The sequence below is a fragment of the Eriocheir sinensis genome, chromosome 2, assembly GCF_024679095.1.
Source record: "Eriocheir sinensis breed Jianghai 21 chromosome 2, ASM2467909v1, whole genome shotgun sequence".
Classification (NCBI taxonomy): domain Eukaryota; kingdom Metazoa; phylum Arthropoda; class Malacostraca; order Decapoda; family Varunidae; genus Eriocheir; species Eriocheir sinensis.
Window position 1 is genome coordinate 29451591 of NC_066510.1, and position 20680 is coordinate 29472270.

A 20680-nucleotide genomic window follows, 5' to 3' on the forward strand; every position below is an offset into this window, starting at 1 on the left:
AATAATAATAATACATTGATATCCTACTATAACAACCCTAACCTGGTCTCCTGGCTGGCTGATTTCCTGCACCAGCGTAGACAGGTGGTGAGATTTCAGGGAGTGGCCTCCACTCCTCTTCACCTTACTTGCGGGGTACCTCAGGGGTCCAATATGGGCCCTTTGTGCTTCCTTATTCTAATTAATGACGCCCTGACCCACACCCCCCACCGCTGGAAGTACGTGGACGACACCACATTGGGAGTAACAGTCGACATCAGCAACCCAGATTATTCCCACCTCCAGGAAACACTACACAACCTACACACATGGACAACACAAAACGTGGTCACCATCAACGACACCAAAACTACACTCCTACACATCAACTCTGCCTCTGCCCCCCCCCCCCCATGTGGTGTCCATCAACGACACTCCCTCCGGTAGTTACATCTGCAAAACTACTTGGAGTCACCCTGGACAGCAAGCTCACATGGAAGGAGCACGTCTCCCATCTCACCAGATCTGCCACCTACAAGTTGTACCTGCTGAGGAGACTCAAAACGCTGGGGGCTCCTGAGTGTGCGCTGGCTAGCGTGTACTCCTCGTTCATCCTCCCCAAACTGACATACGCGTCCCCAGCGTGGTCTTCCTCCATCAACATCACGCAGCGCCGCCAACTTGAACGAGTCCAGAAGCGAGCCTGCAAAATCATCCTGGGCCCTCACTACACCAGCTACCAGGACGCCCTCGACTCCCTCCATCTCACCAGCCTACAACACCGTCACGAGACTCTACTACACCGGTTCGCAATCAAGCTTCTCAACCAGCCCAGACACAGACACATCCTCCCACCCGCAGTGAACCGCCCTCAGCACTCAATGAGACACCACAGCATTATTGCCCCGATACGGGCACGGACTGACCGCTATAAGAACAGCGCCGTGCCCATGATGGTCAAGTATATCAACAATGCAAATTAAGAGCAGCAGTATTTGTATGTTTTGTAAATATTTTTCATTAGTACTTATTGTTGTTGTTATAATTATTATTATTATTATTATTATTATTATTATTGTTATCATTATTATTATTATTATTATTATTATTATTATTATTATTATTATTATTATCATGATTATTATTATCATGATTATTATTATCATCTTTGCTATGATTATTGCTATATTATTGTTATTTCTTTTTTTCCTTTTTATTTTCAATCATACTACTTTGTTCATTTGCCTCATTCATTTTATTTCATCTTCCATTGATGTATATTTTCAGCTCTAGGGCTGTCTGGTACTTCATGCATTAAACCGTTTATTATTATTATTATTATTATTATTATTATTATTATTATTATTATTATTATTATTATTATTATTATTATTATTATTACACACACACAGTTTATACCATCGTTGATCTATTGCCCTCTGACCCCACTATATCTTCGAAACTCCATTCACAAAAACATTGACCTAAACCAACTCTAGGTATCAACGATGTGTACAGGTCTTTCATCCCGCCTTAGGTCTAGCTATATTATAATTATCCCCCTGGACTTTTTGTTTTTCCTTGGCACCACTCTATCATAACTCAGTTTCGGATATAAACAGTGCAAGAATGAATACAATAGCTAAATAAAAGAAGAGAGAGAGAGAGAGAGAGAGAGAGAGAACTACTCGTTTCGTCTCCTCCGATATGAATTTCACTTCACACCCATTGACTATTCCGCTTTATTGCCTCGAATATATTCCATTTATTGTATATTATCCTAATCATCCCCTATAGCGTCTGACTAGCTGCTTCGTTTGTAGTGTTAAAATATATATCGATATCTCATTTCCACTTATGACAATAACCTATTGCTTGACCAACGAGCCCGAGTGTGAATCTCCTTGGTATGAATGAACAGCTTTTCCAAGAGCACTCCCATCCCTTCCTGCTTACCTCCTTTTTTTTATTAGGAGCTCTTTAAATAGTTTGGTGTTATTTTGAGAGTGTGTTGTGCTTATATAATGTTAAAAATACAACAAGAAGAGCAAAACGAATAAGTAAATGATGGCCAAAAAGAAAGAACACACACACACACACACACACACACACGTACATGGCTACAAGGCAGTTTAATAAAGCAGACACCTAGCGGCTGGATGCAGACACAAACCGAGTTGCCAGCTCGGTGTTAAGCATTTTCCTTCCTATTGTTAGCCTATCGGCCAAGTCCGTTTTCTTCCATACGATATAAGGAGGGGGGTGCGAAGCCCTGTAGACCGTCAGAGCTACGTGGGCACTGGATTGCTGTGCGATCACCGCCATGAACTCCCGTACCTTTATATATCCGTTTGGTTTGCACTTGGTATTGTTGGCGTTGTCCACCGTAGTCTCCATCGACGTACCACCTGTTGGCAATGCCATAGCAGGTGAGTGATTGATTGTTATTTGTGGTTGTTGTCATCAATTCGAGTAAATTGATGAGTTCGTGTCACTTGGAGGACGTTGATGTGAGCTAAGTTCAGAGTTTAGGTTTATAAGTAGCGCAGTGAGGAGCATCGATCAGTTTAAGCTACAGCTGTATTAAACTTTGTATGAAGAGGTTCATGGCTGGCCGAGCCAAGAGCTTGGGGGATTTCTGTTAAGTTTGTGTTGATCCCACAGGCGATAAGTGGATAGGATGTTGTCTGTGCCCTAAATGGTATCATTGGAAGTGTGCTCATCTGTCTGGAATTAACATACCTAAAATAAATTGGTTTTGCAACCCATGCGTTCATAAAGCATCTCTGGCTACCAAAATTGTGGAAAAAATGGATGAATTCAAGCAAGAATTATCTAAGGAAATATTAGAAGTAAAACAATAAGTTGAGTCACGAGCTGTGAGCGTGAAGGAGCTGGGTGAGGTGGCTCATGAGGTGGTTGACGCTTTGCAGCGGGCCGAGCATGCGGAGTCAGCAGGTGCAACTTGGGCTGAGGTCACCAAGCGCAAGAGGAAAGTTAAGAAGAATATTCTGGTCGTTAAGGCTTATACACAGGAAAAGAAGGCAACAGAAATGAAGGATGCAGTCTCCCAGGCATTGAATGGCATTCAAATAACTGATTCGATTCACTAATGGAGGTAATATTGTCATGAACTTTGCTAAAAAAAAATTGGGAGTCTGTTGAGCAAATTAGTACCAAGAGTATTTGGAAGATGAAACCAAAGATCATGATATGCAATGTGCATAAAGAGAAGACCAAGGAAAAAATAAAGGAGCGATTCACAAGAATCACGAAAAGTTAAAATTAGAATGGGGAATATACACAGTAAGAGACAGATACCTCGCAATTATATGCTATCATAGTCAGAGATATGGTCATCTTGAGGCCAGCTGCACTGCCAAGACGATGGAGACGCCCCAAATTGTTTCAAATGCGCTGCCAATCATAAATCACAGGAGTGCACCATGGCTGAGAAGAAATGCATAAACTGTGTGAGGTACAAGAAGCCTGAAATCAACCACTCGGCGAATGACCAGTGTTGTTTAGTTCTCCAGACTGAAATTGCGAGAATTCGTAACATGACCGATCATGGCTATTAATTAGTGTCTGTACTCGACGATAAATTGTGTGTGATGGATGTTCAGTGTATGGGAAATAATCGTTGGATAATATATTTAATTGTGATACTATTATGAAAATATTAGACATGAAAACTGAACTAATGGTTATGTGATATTATTCGTGAAAGAAATTAAGTCACTCACTCACTTATTACTACGATGTTTGAGAAAAAGTGCATCGAAGACTATTATTGAGGCTAACGTTGTAATTGTTGACGGGCCTCGTAGAGCGCTGCACCAGCGGCGGGGCAGGGCCTGAAACCTCCTCAACGGTAAACGGTCCATGATGGTGGTTCTAGGTAACATGTAAGTGGCCTTATTTTCATAAAATTATCCGAATTCGCCCATGTTTGAGCCCCAGGGAAGGGAAGTCACTGAGGAAAGAGGTAAAGGAGCTAGCAGGTCAACCAAAGGAGCGGGTCAACCTTTTTTTATGATCATTATCGTAACGGTGTTCTTGTATCGAGCTCAAGTAGGCATGGGCGTCCGCAGAAAAAAAATGCAGGGGGGGGCAATGTTGTCCTGACTCCTGAGATTGCTGTCCTGGGGGAGGGGTCTGAGGGGAGGGGGTGTCCCCCTCCCCGTTGGAAAAAATTTTGCTCCCAGGAAAGAGCTTAGATGCAAAATGGTGGCACTTTTTCATCTGACAGAGTAGCTCAGTTACATTTTCTCCGGTAGAGAAAATTGAAGAAAAACAAATATTTCGGAAAAATTATTTTACAACTACATTATTCATACATGTAATTTTTTCAATTTTTTTTATTTTCCAGGGGGGGGGCAAATGCCCCCCCTTGCCCCCCCCTGCGGACGCCCATGCAAGTAGGGGAGCCGCCAGAGACACTTCCCTCTCGGATCACAAAGGGTCGTTCCATTGCGCTTAGTAATTCCGGTGGTTCGTGAGTTTTCTCGAATCTTGTTTCGGAGGTTTGGAGTCTTTACATGTTTTCGGTGTTAGAATTTTCGAACATTAGCACTCCCTATATATTCATCAGTTTTGTAGGCTTTTAACATTTATGAATTTTTTTTTTCACGGTCCCGAGGACGCTATTTAGCACAGTTTTTTTTGCTTCCTTACTATGTGAACTAATTAATTGGTTTTGAAAAATTAGTTGGTTACGTTACATATGCACTAAGTTATTTACAGATGCTGAGCATTACCCGGAGCCCCATCCTGCCAATGGGAGCACCAAGACACCAGCATCCCGTGACCATCGGGCGGTGCGGGAGGGAGAAGGCAGAGATCCACACCAGGACGTGGCCATTCCAAAGCCTCCATCTCATGTTCTCACTCAGGGCAAGTTAATACTCGGACGTTACCTCGGTCCTCGATAGTCCGCTACATTGATAAATTGCGATGGATGTGGATATTATTACTTGGAAAAACACCCGCAGCATGGGCTATAATTATAAATTAAAAGATTACTCCGTTCTGTTTTCAGGTTCCTGTAACTCTATGTTTATGGTCCAGTGTCTCGATGGAATGTGCATTTCTAAGAACTTCGTTTGTGACAACAGTCGTGATTGCCCAGACGGTTCTGACGAGGACTGCCAGGTACGGTTAAAGTTATTTCAATCAGTCTTTCGATACTTACTTAATTTGACAGTGAGATACATTTTAATTCCATATAATCGTCAAGGTACAGATGTATATATTTGTTTCTTATCCTATGATAGGTGCAGACAACCAAATCTGGAAAGTGTAAGAACGACACCTTTCCCTGTGACAACGGGAAGTGTATTCCTATATCTTGGCATTGCGACACCACTGATGACTGCGGTGATAAATCTGACGAACGCGGTTGTGAGGTGAGTTTACAACTGAGGGAGGGATAATAGGCGAGGTGTTATTAATGTAGTCTTTTATACATAATTCAAGGATTTTACAATCGTATTACCCATGAGTTGCATTAGACTACGGTGAACTAGAGATAAGGGATGATCAACGCGAGAAGGGGCAGGGAGGGGGGGGAGGTAGTAAGCGGAAGGGTTTGGGGGAAGATGACTGTTTTTTAGTTACAAGTGTCATGCGTTTGTGCAATGAATACTTGACCAAATATTGTTGTCGCATCGAGTCACAACAATTCGCAATAAGAAGTGACTGAAGACTTGAGAACTTTGCAGGGACTTTTTGCAAGTGATGAAACTGCAAATAAAACTAGGTTGATACTAACTTTTCGCTTTTCCCGGCAGGTAAAATGCCCCGTCAGTCAGTTCAAGTGTCGCAGTGGGAAGTGTGTCGCCCCTTCTAGTTTGTGTGATGGCGTAAAGGACTGCGATGGTGAGGAAGACGAAGAAAACTGCGGTCAGTAAATAGTAAATTTGTCAGTTTTTACTAGTCTCGTTTACCTTTAGATTGTATATATGCATCTTAAACTTTTACCTGCTCATCCAAATCTTACCAGTGAAGATCGCGCTATTTGTTAGTAGCATTATCTAGTTTGGTTACCATTGCCACTTTTATCGTTCTCCGGCAGGAAAGTCACACTGCCACAAGATCCCTGGCTTTTACCAGTGTGAGTCTGGGGACTGTGTACCTGCAAAAAAGGTGTGCGACGACACGAAGGACTGCGAGGACGGCAGCGACGAGGGAAAAGCGTGCGGTGAGACGAAGCATTGGGCGAAGCGTTGGACGTTCGTTAGGCTTAATATTTATGCTGGCAAGAATGTGAGAAAGTAAATTTTATAAGTGAAAATGTGTCAACAAATCTAAGACCGGGCAGACCTATCTAGGACTGGACCTTCTCTCATTTTATTATATATCTCCAGCTTCGAAGTGCAAGGCTAACAACTGCACGGACCTGTGTTACCCGACGCCGAAGGGGCCCCATTGTTCCTGCAAGAAAGGCTTAACATTGCAGAGTGATTTAGTGACTTGTACAGGTGAGTCTTTGTATCGGAGTGACTTGTAAGTGTTGTTGTTGCCCATTCATACTGTAGCTTCAATTTAAGTTCCATTTTAACTTTGAATAAATATCAACCGATGCTTCAAAAAGCTGTGTATTGGGCACGAGACCATTTTGATGCTAGGCACGAGACCATTTTGATGCTAGCGTAAGTCGCAGAAACTCGATCTCTCCCGCAGAAACTCTCTCCAAAAAATTGAAAAAAAAATAGTAAGTATTGGCTGGTACTTCCTTTTTAAGCGGCCTACCTATGAATGCGTGGGTGTCTTGTCGAGCCTAGGGAGTACGTCTACACAACTTGAAAGTTTTTATTTCCTTTTATGAGTTGGCCGAGGATCAAAAGTAAGAGCATCAGGCAGAGACAGCTGTGGGTAGCCTGCGTATCGGTCTTAATTTTGTTGAGGGATGATTAAAGCACTATGGAATCGGAATCGAAGACCAAAACTTAACAAGCGAAGCGCAACATTTTTTTTTTTTTTTTACAGCTAAGGAGACAGTTCAAGGGCGTAAAGAAAAATATATATAAAAAAGCTCGCTACTCGCTGCTCCTGAATAGAGATCAAAGGAGTGTCCAAAAAGAGAGGTCAATTTCGGGCGAAGAGGTGTCCTGATACCCTCCTCTTGAAAGAGTTCAAGTCGTAGGCAGGAGGAAATATAGATGAAGGAAGATTGTTCCAGAGTTTACCAGCGTGAGGGATGAAAGAGTGAAGATGCTGGTTAACTGTTGCATAAGGGGTTTGGACAGTATAGGGATGAGCATGAGTAGAAAGACGTGTGCAGCGGGAGGGGGGGGAGGCATGCAGTTAGCAAGTTCAAAAGAGCAGCCAGCATGAACATCTCTATAGAAAATAGAGATGCAACATGGCGGCGGAATTTGAGAGGTAGAAGACTATCAGTATGAGGAGCCGAGTTGATGAGACGAAGAGCCTTTGACTCCACTCTGTCAAGGAGAGCTGTGTGAGTGGACCCCCCCCACACATGAGATGCATACTCCATATGAGGGCGGACAAGGCTCCTGTAAATGGATTGCAACTGCGGGGGAGAAGAACTGGCGGAGACGGTACAGAACGCACAGCCAAGAGGAAGCTGCATTTAGTAAGAGATGAGATATGAAGTTTCCAGTTAGAGATTTTGAGTTAAGGACATACCGCATGATTATGACTTTTTGACAGTAATTGAAGTATATAGTATTTTTTTTTCACAGATGAAAACGAATGTGAGAGGCAGTATACGCTGGTATGTGATCATTTCTGTGAAAACACTAATGGCAGCTTCAGGTGCTCCTGCGAGAGTACCTACACACTCCAGGAAGACGGTGTCACCTGCAAGCACAAGCGTATGTTTTCAAGTTTCATTTTTACGTAGTTTTTGTCTTAATGTAAAGTAATCGCAGGCTCTTGTTTCAAAGCCTCTCACAAGGACTAGGCTACAGTTATTTCCCGTGCGCTTTCTTAATCACTGCTCAGGAAAATTAATGGGCAAGGTTTCATAATGACCCACTCATTTAGCGCACCGACCCGGGAACCACAAAGCAAAAAGTGTCTTTGTTACAGAACGGCCGTGGTTAGTTGTGATATCGTAATAGAGGGGTCTAGCACGAAAAATACCCTGTTATGGAAAGTTTTGCTAATTACAGCCTTATCCAACCATAACCTTCGTCCCCAGAGCCTGGCAACGCCTTCCTTCTGGTAGCGCAAAGGGGAAGTATTCGACAGCTGTTCCTGGATGGGTCCCGCTACACGCAGATATATTCTGGAAGGAACGAATCTGTGAGTGAACTCCACTGATCGTATCAGTTACACGTTGTGTGTCAAGTTTTAGTTAATATAATAATGATTTCGGGTTACTCTTTGTTAGTGCATGAATGTATGACCTCCAGATTGTGGGTTTGGCCTATGATCCGGTGACAAGGAGTGTGTTCTGGGGCACTAACGGAAGAATCCTGAAAGCGCCGATGATAGCGAACACCGTGCCCACAACGCTTTTGGATCAGGGTAGGTGTTCCATAAGTTTTCTCGTGACTTCATATTTAAAATTTCCCGTAGTTCTATTTTCTTTTCATCAATTTACCTCCGTGTAATGCATCTCGTTTAGCATTCCCTGATATCCTCCATGGCTGGCGTGACTCTCCTCTGCTATCCGACTACGTACAGGTATAATAATGGCAGAAGGTCTGGCCGTGGATTGGATAGCTAGGAATTTGTACATTGCCGATCTCCGCATGTTCCACATTCTGGCGTGTAACCTGGAAGGCACTGCATGTCACCCGGTGCTGAAACACCTCGGCCATCCCAGAACAGTTCAACTTGATATGTTGCATAGGTGAGTAAAGAGTTTATTTGTTGAGTTGGGAAAGTTGTTTTTGGAGATTATAGAATGGAAGCCTGTAAGGTTGTACTCTCTTGTTCCAGACACATGTACTGGACGGACGTGAAGCACGGCAACATAGGCAAGGCCGGGATGGACGGCTCGAACCCCACGGTGCTGGTGCAGGATGGCCTGGTGTGGCCCAACGCCCTGGCCCTCGACCCGCCCGCTGACCGCCTGTACTGGCTCGACGCCCACTCCGACGAGGCGCACAGTGTCAGGCTGGATGGCTCGAACCGCAAGGTAATGGCTGCTAATTATTATTTTCTGCTGATGGTGCGTAATTGTTTTTGCGTGAGATCATCCAAGTTTGCCACCAACTCACGCTCTACCCAAACTGGTCTGGTATGCAATCAATTTTCAGACTGTGTAGTGTCTCTTGACTTAGTGAACGAGGGCAGTGTTACGCAGTGAGCACCAGCCCTAAAGTTATAAGGAGAGGGTGTGGTAGAAGGCAAGACGGGAGATGCTTTAGACAGGGTTGTTGTAACGTGTTCTGTGACAGTTGTTTAAAAATAGTTAGTTTGGGCCATACAGATAAAAAAAATTCTAACACTGGAATTTCATATTGATAGCCTGCTTGTTGCTTGGAATACACTATTTAGCTCTTTTATTACTTTAGTTTGATGGGACAGAACCTCTAACAAAATAGGGGGTTGTTCATGCCCTGTCATTATTTAAGAACTATCTAGTTAGTACAGTCATTTTCAAGCAAATTGCTTCATCTTGTTTGCCCAATAACAGTGTTGAGCTCTCCTTTGTAATATCTAATGGCTTCCTGTGTCAGAGCCTGCACCTGGCTACACTCAAGCATCCTTTCTCCATGGCGCTGTGGGAAGATCGCCTGTATTGGACTGACTGGTCTCAGTCCCACGTAGTCTCTTGCATCAAGAGAGACGGCAAACACGTTAGGACAGAGCTGAAAGGAATCTCCAAACGGAAATACTTTGGACTCGTTCTGTATCACCCTGCCATGATGGAGAGAGTAAGTCAGTTTGAAGAATTGCTGTATGGCAATGAGGATTCCTCATTTTTTATTCATATCAAAATTCCTGTTCTGTCTAATTTCAGTCTGTCAACTGTAGCTTCTCAGTTCTAAAAAATTGGTTTATCTTGGGTCACAAAATAGGGAAATTAATGTAGATTTAGTGTGTCTCGACCACCCGATGGAAGGATAGCTTTGGGAATGTTTTAAATCTACCTATTCTGTGCAGGTTGACAACCCATGCAGCAGTGCTCAGTGCAGTCACCTGTGCCTTCTCTCCCCTAACCCTGCTGGCTACACTTGTGCCTGTCCTAATGGAATCTTGCACCTTGCTCAAGACAATCACACGTGTATAGGTAGGGTTGAGTAGTCTTCCCTTCAAGTAATATTTCTAATTTATATGTATTTATGTACTATCTAAGTATCTGCAAAGCCTTGAGGGTATATGTATTTAAGGGCAACCATTTTCCTCTGTTCCCTTCACCTTTGTACCACTTCATCAATGAACCCCCATTTAGTACCTATATTTCGACACTACTGAATTGGTATGTCTCCATTTATTGCTTTATTGATGTGCCTCCTAGTTTTACTGAATTGCCAAAAAAAAAAAGTATAGTATAAATATATACTAATGGCCATTCTTTCTCCCTAGATAACCCAGATCGGATTTATGTGCTTGTTAACAGCTTTAAAAAAATGTACTGGCTGTCTCCTCATCATTATGGTCGCTCAGACATACAAGCCTGGATGCCCAACCTTCTGCTTGGAGATATCGGGGATGTGGAATACTTCCCAGGACAAGGTTGGTTGAGGACTTATTTCCTACTAAAAGTGTCCTGCTGCATTGATATTTAGAGGTAATTTTGTTTCGCCAGTTTCTAAATTTTGTAACTGTTTTCTGTTGCATGAATGGGTTTCACCGGAGCTTCCATTTGTATGTGTTTGCTCATAATAACTGCATATAAATGAATAGTGTGTTTAGGTATCATTGCTTATAATCAAAAAGATAACTCACATTTTGGCATTATTGAATGTTTTATCTTGTCAGTTCATTAGTGTTTGCTCTTCAGGTTTTGTTCTTTATGTAATTATGGTAATTATGGTATCTTTTCATCACTAATATTGTTGATTTTAAAGTTTCAATGCTGCTGCCACTCTTGTAATGCAGCTTACTACTCAAAACCCAGTTTAAATTGCAGAGGTATGAAATATATACTTTACCCCCAGATATTTGAACACTGCCTCTTGTGATGAGAGGTTGTCTGCATTCCCCATGGCTCAAGGCAGTTTGCTTCTGAAGCAATGCTAGAGTAAATTTAATCTTTCTGCAGACTTGGTGTTTGTGAGTGATCAATATGATGAAAAGATTTACTCTATCAACATGAAGACAAGTTATGCTACCATTCTTGTGGATAATACTGTGGCTCGTAGAATGGCTTTTGGTAAGTGACCTTCATTGCTGATTTAGGTCCTTAATGAAACGGATTATTGCCTGTTTGTAATTAAGCAACTACTGTAGACTTGTTTTAATTCAAATTTTAATCTTATCTGTTGAATAAGACCTATGGACATATTAAGTCTTCTTTTTATCCATGTGTTCCTGTGTTGTATGGGAAAGGCTCAGTAAAAGGATGGCCATGATGGCTCCACCTTTACCATCAAAATTAATGTCCTTTCTGAAACTTCTAATTTCCTTCTACTTCTTGTATTTAATGTAATTTGTCCAGCAGTCTTAAACCCTTGCACACTTTCACAAGCTGCTAGTCATTTCCGGTTGTTTTGGAGCATCCCACCAACCTTCTATTTTCATATGGCCAATTATTTTGTATTGACTAATTTAGATTTTATTCATTATCCGAACCAGAAATTGAAGCATTAAACTTTTATAAATTCCTTTTAATATATTGATGATTCTTCAAAACTTTTTTTTTTTTTCCCCTTAGATTGGGTGAGACATAACCTTTACTGGCTGGATTCAGCCTCCAATGTGCAGGTGATGAGGCTGACCATGGGCAAGGGAAGTCACCGCACCATCATTATTCGTGGCCTGTCATCTCCGCTTGACATCGCTGTAGCTCCACTCGCAGGGTGACTCTGATAGGATCAAGTTCAGCAATAAACATTTTGACAATATATGTTTCTGCGCTTCTACTGTACAATCTCATGACATGCTCCTTTGATTTCAGGTTGTTGTTTGTGAGTACTGCAAGCACTAACCCACAAAGCCAGGGACTCATTCAGCAGTGTGGGCTGGATGGCAAATCCTGTATCACCATAGTTGACTCTCAGATACAAAGGCCCCTCACACTTGCTGTAGACCACAAGCACAGTAAGTTACATTAAGCAGGAAATCTTATTCATGTACGAAAGCCTAATGTCAAGTAAGAAATTTTTCTTGCACCTCTTGTGCATTGTTGCTCAAATCTGAAGAAAGCTTACCGTAGTTTTACTTCGTTCCCCAGACCACCTATACTGGGGTGACCATTCTCTTGGGCGTATAGAGAGGATAAACTTCAATGGCTTGAAAAGAATCCAAATACTGCCACCAACTGAGCTGGCAGTCTCCACTGCTGTGGTGTCCCTTATGATAACTGGTGACTACTTGAGCTGGACAGTGGCATATGAGCGGACTTTATATACTGTTCGCACTGATTCCATGCGAAGTGAAGCTCCTAAGATGATAAACCTTTGTGAGTACTACTAGAGCTGATGAAGTGTCTTCTGTTATAATGCCTTAAGTTTAAATCCGATTCTATAAATTAATAATATTTTTTGCATTCAGTCCTGGATCCAAATGAAGGAAAGATGCTGAAGTTAACAAGAGTAAAGTGGGAACTTCCTGACGAAATGACGGGGAAGGAGAGACCGTGCCAAAACAATGGAGGCTGCTCTGACATATGCGTAAGCAATCGCCTTAATAAGGAGGTAAGCCCTAGAGTCTTTTACTTGATCCAAAACAAATTTTTTTGTAAATCTTAGTTTTGTTGGTATCAGGACACCTCTCCTCCTGTATTTGATCTTCCTTTCGGCCACCTCTTTTGTTTCTTTTTTAGAAGCAGCGAGTAGTGGGCTATTTTTTTATTTTCTTGTGTGCCCTTGAGCTGCCTCCTTTGTTGTAAAAAAAAAAAAAAAAAATGCACGTGAATAAGTGTTTATTCTCTTATTGTCTAGATTAATCTTCACTTAATGGATATTTTTTAAGTCTTCACCTCTACCCTTGCTTTGTAAATAATGGTATTTCAAATTACTTTTTATCATAGGTTAATATAGAAAGTGTTTATTCAGTGTCCAAAGTGAATAGTGTCCAAAGATTGAGGGGGAAGTCTTAATTACGAGATTTTACAGTTTACTTTACAGTTCTCCTTACATATTTTAAAACTTTCATGTCTATTTGAGAAATCTCTTAAAACCTGAAAAGTAAAGCAGAAGTAGCATGGGCATCAATCTGCAATTATAGTCAATGACCATTAGGGAAGAAGTGTGTAGCCAAAACAAACTACCTATTCCTTGTGTTTGGAAGTTGGAGATTCATTTTTTAGTATTCTCAAAATTGTTCTATAGGTCTGTCTGTGTCAGTTTTCATCACAACTGGGAAGTGACGGAAAGACGTGTGAGAAAGTTCAGTGTGAAGAACACCTGTTTGCGTGTGTCTCCTCCTTACGGTGCATCCCCTTAAAGTGGAGGTATGTTGGTTCTCCAGAGTAGATCTGTATACGTACATGACTGCTGTTCCACATTGCTTTTATTAATTCTAGCTTTTATTAATTCTATTTAACCTGCAGTGCTTTTATTAATTGTATTTGATCTGCAGTCCTTTGCAATATTCTTAGCATTGCTCCTTTCAAATTTTTTTGATAGCTAAAAGAATTTTATTTAGTTTTTCAGTTAGGTAAGTGCATATATGTGAGCCTATAGCTTGGTTTAAATACATTAGCATGTTTTTCAGTGACAATTGATTTAGAATATTACCTTTTATCCTTTATAGACTAGTACATTGCCCTGTGCCTGGCCCATTTAAATGTGGTTCTTACTTGTGTTTGAGGTGCCTGCAGCAATAGTAATACCCAAATAGTACTATTGCTTTTATTAATTTACCTTTGTTTGGGGCATAGCCTAGTGATACTTTTTCCATTTGTGCAGTGATTTAATGTGTGCAGAAAGTCTTTTTCTGGGAGATTTTACTGTTTCTAGTTGGGCATAACTCATTAGGGTTTGGGAGATTTTACTGTTTCTAGTTGGGCATAACTCATTAGGGTTATGGTATCTAGGAGATTTCACTATCTAGTTTAGCATAACTCTCATTAGGGTGTACATCACCACTAATCACTACATTCAGTCCAGTGCTTCTAGGATTTGGTGGAGACTGTCCACTCTTTCAGATGTGATGGGAGTCCAGATTGCAGTGATAAGAGCGATGAGGCAGGATGTCAAAGCAATGATGAAGGAACAGATAAAATAGCTTCTGCTACTATGCCCTCTGTACAATGTCCAGATGACCACTTGTGTGACACAGACAAGTGTTTGCCCAAACCATTTGTTTGTGATGATCATGTTGACTGTGAAGATGAATCTGATGAGGCAAACTGCACACATGTTGCTTGTCCAGTTGGCCAAGTGAGATGCCTGAAGGGTCGATGCATCGGGAAGATGTGGTTATGTGATGGTGACAAAGACTGCCCTGATGGATCCGATGAAGAGAACTGTCCTATTAAATGTTCTACAGACCAATATCCATGTGATAACAAATGTATTGCCAATAATGCAACCTGTGATGGAAAGAAAGATTGTGATGATGGAAAGGATGAGGAGGAGTCATTGTGTGGGGGACAGAGGAACCGGGTCTGCCCAGCGGGTAAGATTCCCTGCCTCTCCACACACACGTCGGGTTTGGTATGCATTGGCCACGAGCAGCGGTGCAACGGTGTGCAGGACTGCCCACGTGGGGAGGATGAAAGTCACAATGTCTGCTCAGATTGCACAAGGGAAGAGTTCCAGTGTCCTGCAAGTCAAATCTGCATATCGCTCAGGTAGGTCTGTGTGTGGGTTTACATCTTTGATTATTTAAGTGATTTTCTTCATTTTGAAAGTCTTGTGAATACACAGTATACTATTAATAGGTGATTGTCTTCTATAATTCCCAAGTTTTTGCTTGAGGTATGTTTTTTTTTTTTTCAGAAAGGAATGGTGTATTGTAAGAAAGCATTGGTATAAATAAAGTTAACCTGGTACCAGCGCTGGACCAAATTTGTGGCTTTACCGTGTACCAGCCATGGGCCAAATTTTTGCCATGATATGTACCCTCTCGTAATAGATGATGCATAAACTGATCACAAATGCGTTTATCTATTATTATGAAATGGTTTGCGTGAGTGATGATTTATTCTCATTATTCTCGCTAAGAGGGGCTTTTAAGAAACTTGATCCCTGTAGCTATGTGGTTAAATGTCTTTTTTTTCCTGCAGGTATCTTTGTGATGGGCATCTAGATTGTGAACCAGATGGTGCAGATGAGGTGAACTGCACCAATCCCACCACTGCTACCACCACTGACCTCCAGAGTCTAGGTTCACATTATTAGTTTTGGGTTAATTTTTCCAAGGTGACTCTGTTGTCCGTCCGTCCTCTTGTATTTTTTTTCGTACCTCCACTTCAGTGCCTTGTGTATACATAGGAAATGCTCTTGTAGCTGTATTTGGATGCTGTCTATGCATATCTGGGAGTGCCATATCCTTTTAAAAAAAATGTATAAACTTGCAGGGGATCAAGGTCCATGCGGAGATGACTTTCGTTGTGAGGATGGGCAGTGTCTTCCAAATAGCAAAGTGTGTGATGGACGAAGAGACTGCATTGATGGGTCTGATGAACAAAAGTCTTGCCGTGAGTAGTGCTTTGCTTGCATTTAAAAAAGTTTTCTTGAAATGGGCAGGTTTTGTTATAGTAATGTTCTGGTTAAGTTTAGTTAGTAGTAGATGGCTACAGCATTGATTGGTAGGGTAAAGTAATGAAATAAAAAAGTGCTTAGCTTGTATAATCGTAATGTGGCATTTTGATAATTCTGCATTGTCAACCTTCTGCCAAATCTGACTTGTCTCCGTCTTAATTCAAACAGAGCTGCGTTGTGATGTCATGAAGTGTCAGCATAACTGCCATTCCACCCCCACCAAGGCTTACTGCTCCTGCCATGCTGGTTATCACCTTGCACCAGATTTCCGTTCTTGTCTGGTAATGGGACCACCTTCATTAGTTTACAACACTGACCTCGCTCTTTGATGTATATATTTATGGGTATTTTACTTCTTCTAAGGAAGAATGGTTTGAGGTAGTCTGGTGTCCGGGTATTATGTTGGCAGACACAAACCCACCATATTTACCAGAAAGCTTGACTCGACACCACACAAGATACAACATTCAAATTTCATGTTATATGCATGTATATAAAATTTAAAATTTCATTCACATGTAATTTGATGTGTTGTCTCAGGATGACCAGGAATGTATGGATGAGGGTTGGTGCTCCCAGGGTTGTGAAGAGCGAGTGGGAACCTTCCAATGTACCTGCCTCCCTGGGTACAGACTCGTTGATTCAACCACTTGTAAGCGTGAAGGTAAGATTTAAAGAACCTTTTAAGATTAACATGATATAGCTGAATCATATTAAATTGATGTCATTTTAATGACTATTCTACAAAGAAAAAAAAGTGTGGTTTATTCTTATGAATACTGCTTCTTTCATGTGGCACAGCTGGTGAGGATTGGCTGGCACTGGTAATACATGCAGGAATCTTGAACTTCACCCACAACCTTCAGCTGCAGGATGCCTTCCCTTCTACCTCTGTAATGTTTGATTATATTACTTCTTTTGCTGTTGACCCGATGACTGAGGATATCTTTTTCTCTGATGGTAAGTGATAGTTCTTTGTTCATTGTCCCATTTTCTGATCATTAATTTCCTGGTGTTTATATAATTTGGGACAATATTAAAATAATCTTCTTAGGTCAGATTGATAACTGAGAAAATCTAATGGTGGTAGTTTGCTTACCTACATGATGCATTGAATAGATTAATAAAAAAATAATGTAATGTATTCAATACACTTCTGAAAGAAACTACGGAAGAGGGAACTGCTCATTGTACACCCTCTGTACTCTGTACTCAAAGCATCTACCACTGTAGAGTTTTGGGTATTTAGGAGGACTGAAGGAGAGCCTTCTGGAGTGACCTTAACTGACAGACGAGCAAATGAGGACAAAATGTTAGTGTGGAGAGGAGTCGGTGGGGAAGTTTGCACCCCAGGTATATTGTTTGTGCCCATACTGTCACATTCTCTCTTTATACTCTGAAAATTTGATTTGCTTTTGTGTTAACATTATGTAGGAAGTGAGTTTTGGAATTTTTCTTGGTAAATGGCTAGCCTGAATGAGAATTTTGAGCTATTGGTGTGTAGTAATTTACTGGTACTTAAATTTTTTATGCAAACTATGAGCACTCCATTGAGGCTTTCTTCCCAGAGCACCGAAGAATTATTGGCAAGCTGACAAGAGCTGATGGAGTAATTAAGGAAGAAATTATCCTGAGGGAGAGGAGCCTTCTGAGATCATTGTGCTATGACCCACGGCAGAGAAACCTCTATGTGGCAGAGTTGTTTGGTGGTCCCAGAGAACGTTCTGAGAGAAGTGTAGGAGGCAGCAGGAACCAGGGAGACCAAGACACTGCCATCCCTACAGAAATACTCTGGTCAAGCATTATGGTGGGTGCCTGGTCATTGCATTGGCCAGTGGGATGGTGTAAGTGGGCTCTGCTTGGGACTTGAAGTGTTAGGATTTTGCCAATGGTCATGCATTTGGGAATGACTGAATAATCTTTGCTGTGAGTAATAATCACTGTAAATTTATAGTGTTTTATTTTCCACAACTTTGGAATTTTTAGTTGCTTTACCTTAGCTGGGTTTAATCTTTGTAGTTTGTCAATAATTTTAATATTTTTTATCTTCTTTATACACTATATTCAATGAGATACTGCTGTCCCTCAGGCATGTAACCTGGATGGCAAGGGATGCAGCGTCGTGTTTGGGTCCAATGTTTCTGACGTGACGTCTGTGGCAGTGGCGGTGACGGAGGAGCTGTTGTTCTTCTGTAACAATTACGTAAAGTTAAAGACGGGACAGCTCATGACTTCTTACCTTGATGGAACAATCAAGAAGGAAATCTGGGGAAAGGTAAGTGTGAGAATGTGGAAAATGGGAATGTGGAACCTGCACATTGTGTTTCATATGGTTATGGTGTTTGGTATTTTAAGTAGAATACTTTTTGTCATTATTTACAGAAGTCAATTTCTTTCAGATTGTGCGGTGCAGCAATTTGGCATTGGATGAGGCCAAGCGGCGTGTGTATTGGGCTGACTTGACCCAAGAAACTATAGAAACTGTTACCTGGGAGGGTGATGGGCATCACTTTGTCCACAGAAAGCAGCAGGTGAGTCTTGTCCTAAGGTTACTCTAGCAAAAGTTATCTTGCCTGGACACTGAATGGGTAACTAGTATTGTTTGTTCTATTGTACACCTATTATTTCTCCGATAGGTTTGGTTCCCTGTGGGCCTGGCAGTTTCAGGGCCAAATGTGTTTTGGGTAAACAGTGGAAGCAACCAGATGATCCATTGCCCCAAACTGCATGACAGGGGGGACTGCTATAAAAGTGACCATCCTACAACACTCCTTGGCCTCTTTGTTGCTCCACTGCCAGTTGTAAATGGTATGTATCTTCCGATGACTTGCTTATACATATTTTGGAGCTTTGAACACTATTCTGTAGTATGTAGAGGTAACTGCAGGACATATGATATAGGGAACTAAGCTCCTAGGGAGTTCATATTGCTGTGTTGAGAAAGATCAGTTTTCAGGAAGGAGAGGAAGCTTGACTGCAAGGACCAGAAAGTATTTTTAATTTTTTTTACAAGGCTGCTCAAGGGCTACAAAAACTGTAGAAAAAAAAGGCCTGCCACTCCCATAACGGACAAAGAGGTCAATTTCAAGTGGAGAGGTGTCTTGATACACTCTTCGTGAAGGAGGTCAAGTCATAGGCAGGAGGAAATGCAGATGAAGGAAGGCTGATCCAGAGTTTACTAGTGTAAGGGATGAAAGTGAAGATGCTGGTTAACTCTTGCATAAGGGGCTTGGACATATAGGGATGACCACATAGGTAAATCGTAGGTCTTTGGTTTTAATTTTTTTCCTTGCATCTCCTATCAGAGCAAAAAGAATGTGACAATGCGTCCTGCTCTCACTTGTGTGTTTCGGGTGGGAGTGGTTGTGTCTGCCTGGCAGGATATCAGAAGTCCATCACTGACCTGACAAAGTGTGAGAAGGTAAGATAGGTGTTTGAGATGAAGGAATACCCAGTGTGAAGTATACGAAATTGTGGAAGGTTATGTTTAGCATTTTGGTAAATGGCAAAGGAAGAGAAATCTTAGTAGTACTTTGAAATACCCAATATATAAATAATAATTTAAATTTTAAGTTACTTTCAATCTTAACATTAATGTTCTCTACAGCTGACTGCTTGTGACACTCATCAGTGTGAAGGAGGCGGCACCTGTGAGGCTCACACAGCTGAACACTTTGTTTGTAGGTGGGGACCATTCATTCATTCACTTGTAGTTTTCAGCTGTAAGAGAAATTTATTTTGATCTGTCCTACTTTCATATAAACTTTTTGATCTCTGTCCTACTTTCATATTAAAACTGTGGTAATCTACATAAGACTATGCACTATAGATGAGGAAGTTGCCAGGTTTCCCTATTCATCGCACCCAAACTTTTCTTTTGCAGGTGTCCAGATGGAAGATATGGGTATAAGTGCGAGTTAGGGGAAGTCATTGGTGAAAACTCTAATGCAGCCGTGACAGCAACTGTGGTGGTCGTGATAATCATAGTTGTGCTGATGCTGGCATTGTTGTACTGGTGGAAACGCTGCCCCTTCACAATCTGGAAGAGGAGAGGCCATGGGTTGGTCATCCAATATATTATGGATGATAACTTGTATTGAAATATTTTTGGTGTCAACATTTAGTGAGTATATTATGTTGCTCATTAAATAACCACTTTATTCAAATCCTCCCTTCAGGTCTGGTCAGCAGGGTTTCCATTACGTAAACCCAGCTTTTGGAGTGATTCGAGACGAACCGATCCTCGAAGGAGAGGCACAACCTGAAAGGGGTAATGGTCTGTATCCGAGACTGCCCCATGAACACCCACCACCCTACGCACCCCCACCCCGCAGCAGCTCCTTGATACAAAATTTTGCCAACAGTCCTGCCACAATGCACAAAGACAGTCAGGTGAATCTTTAATCTCTTTGTGGGGGAACAAATTGAGTATAAAAAGTGTTGTATACATTGTATATATTCTTGTGTTAACTCTTGTTTAACTCCATACAGTATTAGTATAGGTTTTCAATAGTTGCCTGTGTACATAGCTGTTATTCCATATGGTCATGGTGCATCATCATAATGTTGCCATGTATACCATCAGATAAATACCAGTGACGATTCTGCTGTGGCCAGCACCACAGACTCTATCTTGGCTTCCCAGCAATCTGAAGTCAGTCTTGCAACACCCATCTGTCAGTAAGTTTGTAAATTTATGGATTGTATTTGCTGTTCTTTTAATGTAAATAGTAATTGGATATCTTCAGTCTGTGTTTTATCATGTTCTGTGAAAGGAACACTTTTATATAGGCAGAGGAAAGTTGTGTATTTTTGCTATGTTAATTTTATATATGAATAAGCACTTGCAAGTTTAAATTTCTGCTAATTTGTTATAGCTTTGTTTGTTTGGTATACATTCAGAG

General features: G+C 41.4%; 2 protein-coding genes across 3 annotated transcripts in view; one reads left to right on the forward strand and one right to left on the reverse strand.

Annotated features, from left to right (window-relative positions):
- LOC127002328 (zinc finger protein PLAGL1-like) overlaps window positions 1–944 on the reverse strand; it is a 47154-nt gene extending 46210 nt beyond the window's left edge. The window contains exon 1 of one of the 2 annotated variants that reach the window (XM_050868176.1): window positions 525–944. The gene's annotated coding sequence lies outside the window, so the exon portion shown is untranslated. The remainder of the gene's footprint in view (window positions 1–524) is intronic. The other variant, XM_050868183.1, reaches the window with a different exon arrangement.
- Window positions 1–20680, forward strand: part of LOC126998332 (vitellogenin receptor-like) — a 38932-nt gene that overhangs the window by 17981 nt on the left and 271 nt on the right. The window contains exons 18-53 of the mRNA XM_050859828.1: window positions 2260–2408; window positions 4726–4875; window positions 5021–5133; window positions 5256–5387; window positions 5772–5883; window positions 6056–6181; window positions 6348–6461; window positions 7689–7820; window positions 8150–8253; window positions 8364–8478; window positions 8638–8806; window positions 8896–9094; window positions 9639–9836; window positions 10066–10192; window positions 10489–10638; window positions 11168–11278; window positions 11780–11924; window positions 12023–12165; window positions 12299–12526; window positions 12619–12761; window positions 13398–13519; window positions 14216–14863; window positions 15299–15399; window positions 15593–15712; window positions 15945–16057; window positions 16317–16440; window positions 16578–16736; window positions 17345–17583; window positions 17866–18051; window positions 18176–18307; window positions 18413–18584; window positions 19082–19197; window positions 19384–19460; window positions 19660–19836; window positions 19955–20168; window positions 20362–20456. Coding sequence (XP_050715785.1) covers window positions 2260–2408; window positions 4726–4875; window positions 5021–5133; window positions 5256–5387; window positions 5772–5883; window positions 6056–6181; window positions 6348–6461; window positions 7689–7820; window positions 8150–8253; window positions 8364–8478; window positions 8638–8806; window positions 8896–9094; window positions 9639–9836; window positions 10066–10192; window positions 10489–10638; window positions 11168–11278; window positions 11780–11924; window positions 12023–12165; window positions 12299–12526; window positions 12619–12761; window positions 13398–13519; window positions 14216–14863; window positions 15299–15399; window positions 15593–15712; window positions 15945–16057; window positions 16317–16440; window positions 16578–16736; window positions 17345–17583; window positions 17866–18051; window positions 18176–18307; window positions 18413–18584; window positions 19082–19197; window positions 19384–19460; window positions 19660–19836; window positions 19955–20168; window positions 20362–20456 — 5655 coding nt within the window. The remainder of the gene's footprint in view (window positions 1–2259; window positions 2409–4725; window positions 4876–5020; window positions 5134–5255; window positions 5388–5771; window positions 5884–6055; window positions 6182–6347; window positions 6462–7688; window positions 7821–8149; window positions 8254–8363; window positions 8479–8637; window positions 8807–8895; window positions 9095–9638; window positions 9837–10065; window positions 10193–10488; window positions 10639–11167; window positions 11279–11779; window positions 11925–12022; window positions 12166–12298; window positions 12527–12618; window positions 12762–13397; window positions 13520–14215; window positions 14864–15298; window positions 15400–15592; window positions 15713–15944; window positions 16058–16316; window positions 16441–16577; window positions 16737–17344; window positions 17584–17865; window positions 18052–18175; window positions 18308–18412; window positions 18585–19081; window positions 19198–19383; window positions 19461–19659; window positions 19837–19954; window positions 20169–20361; window positions 20457–20680) is intronic.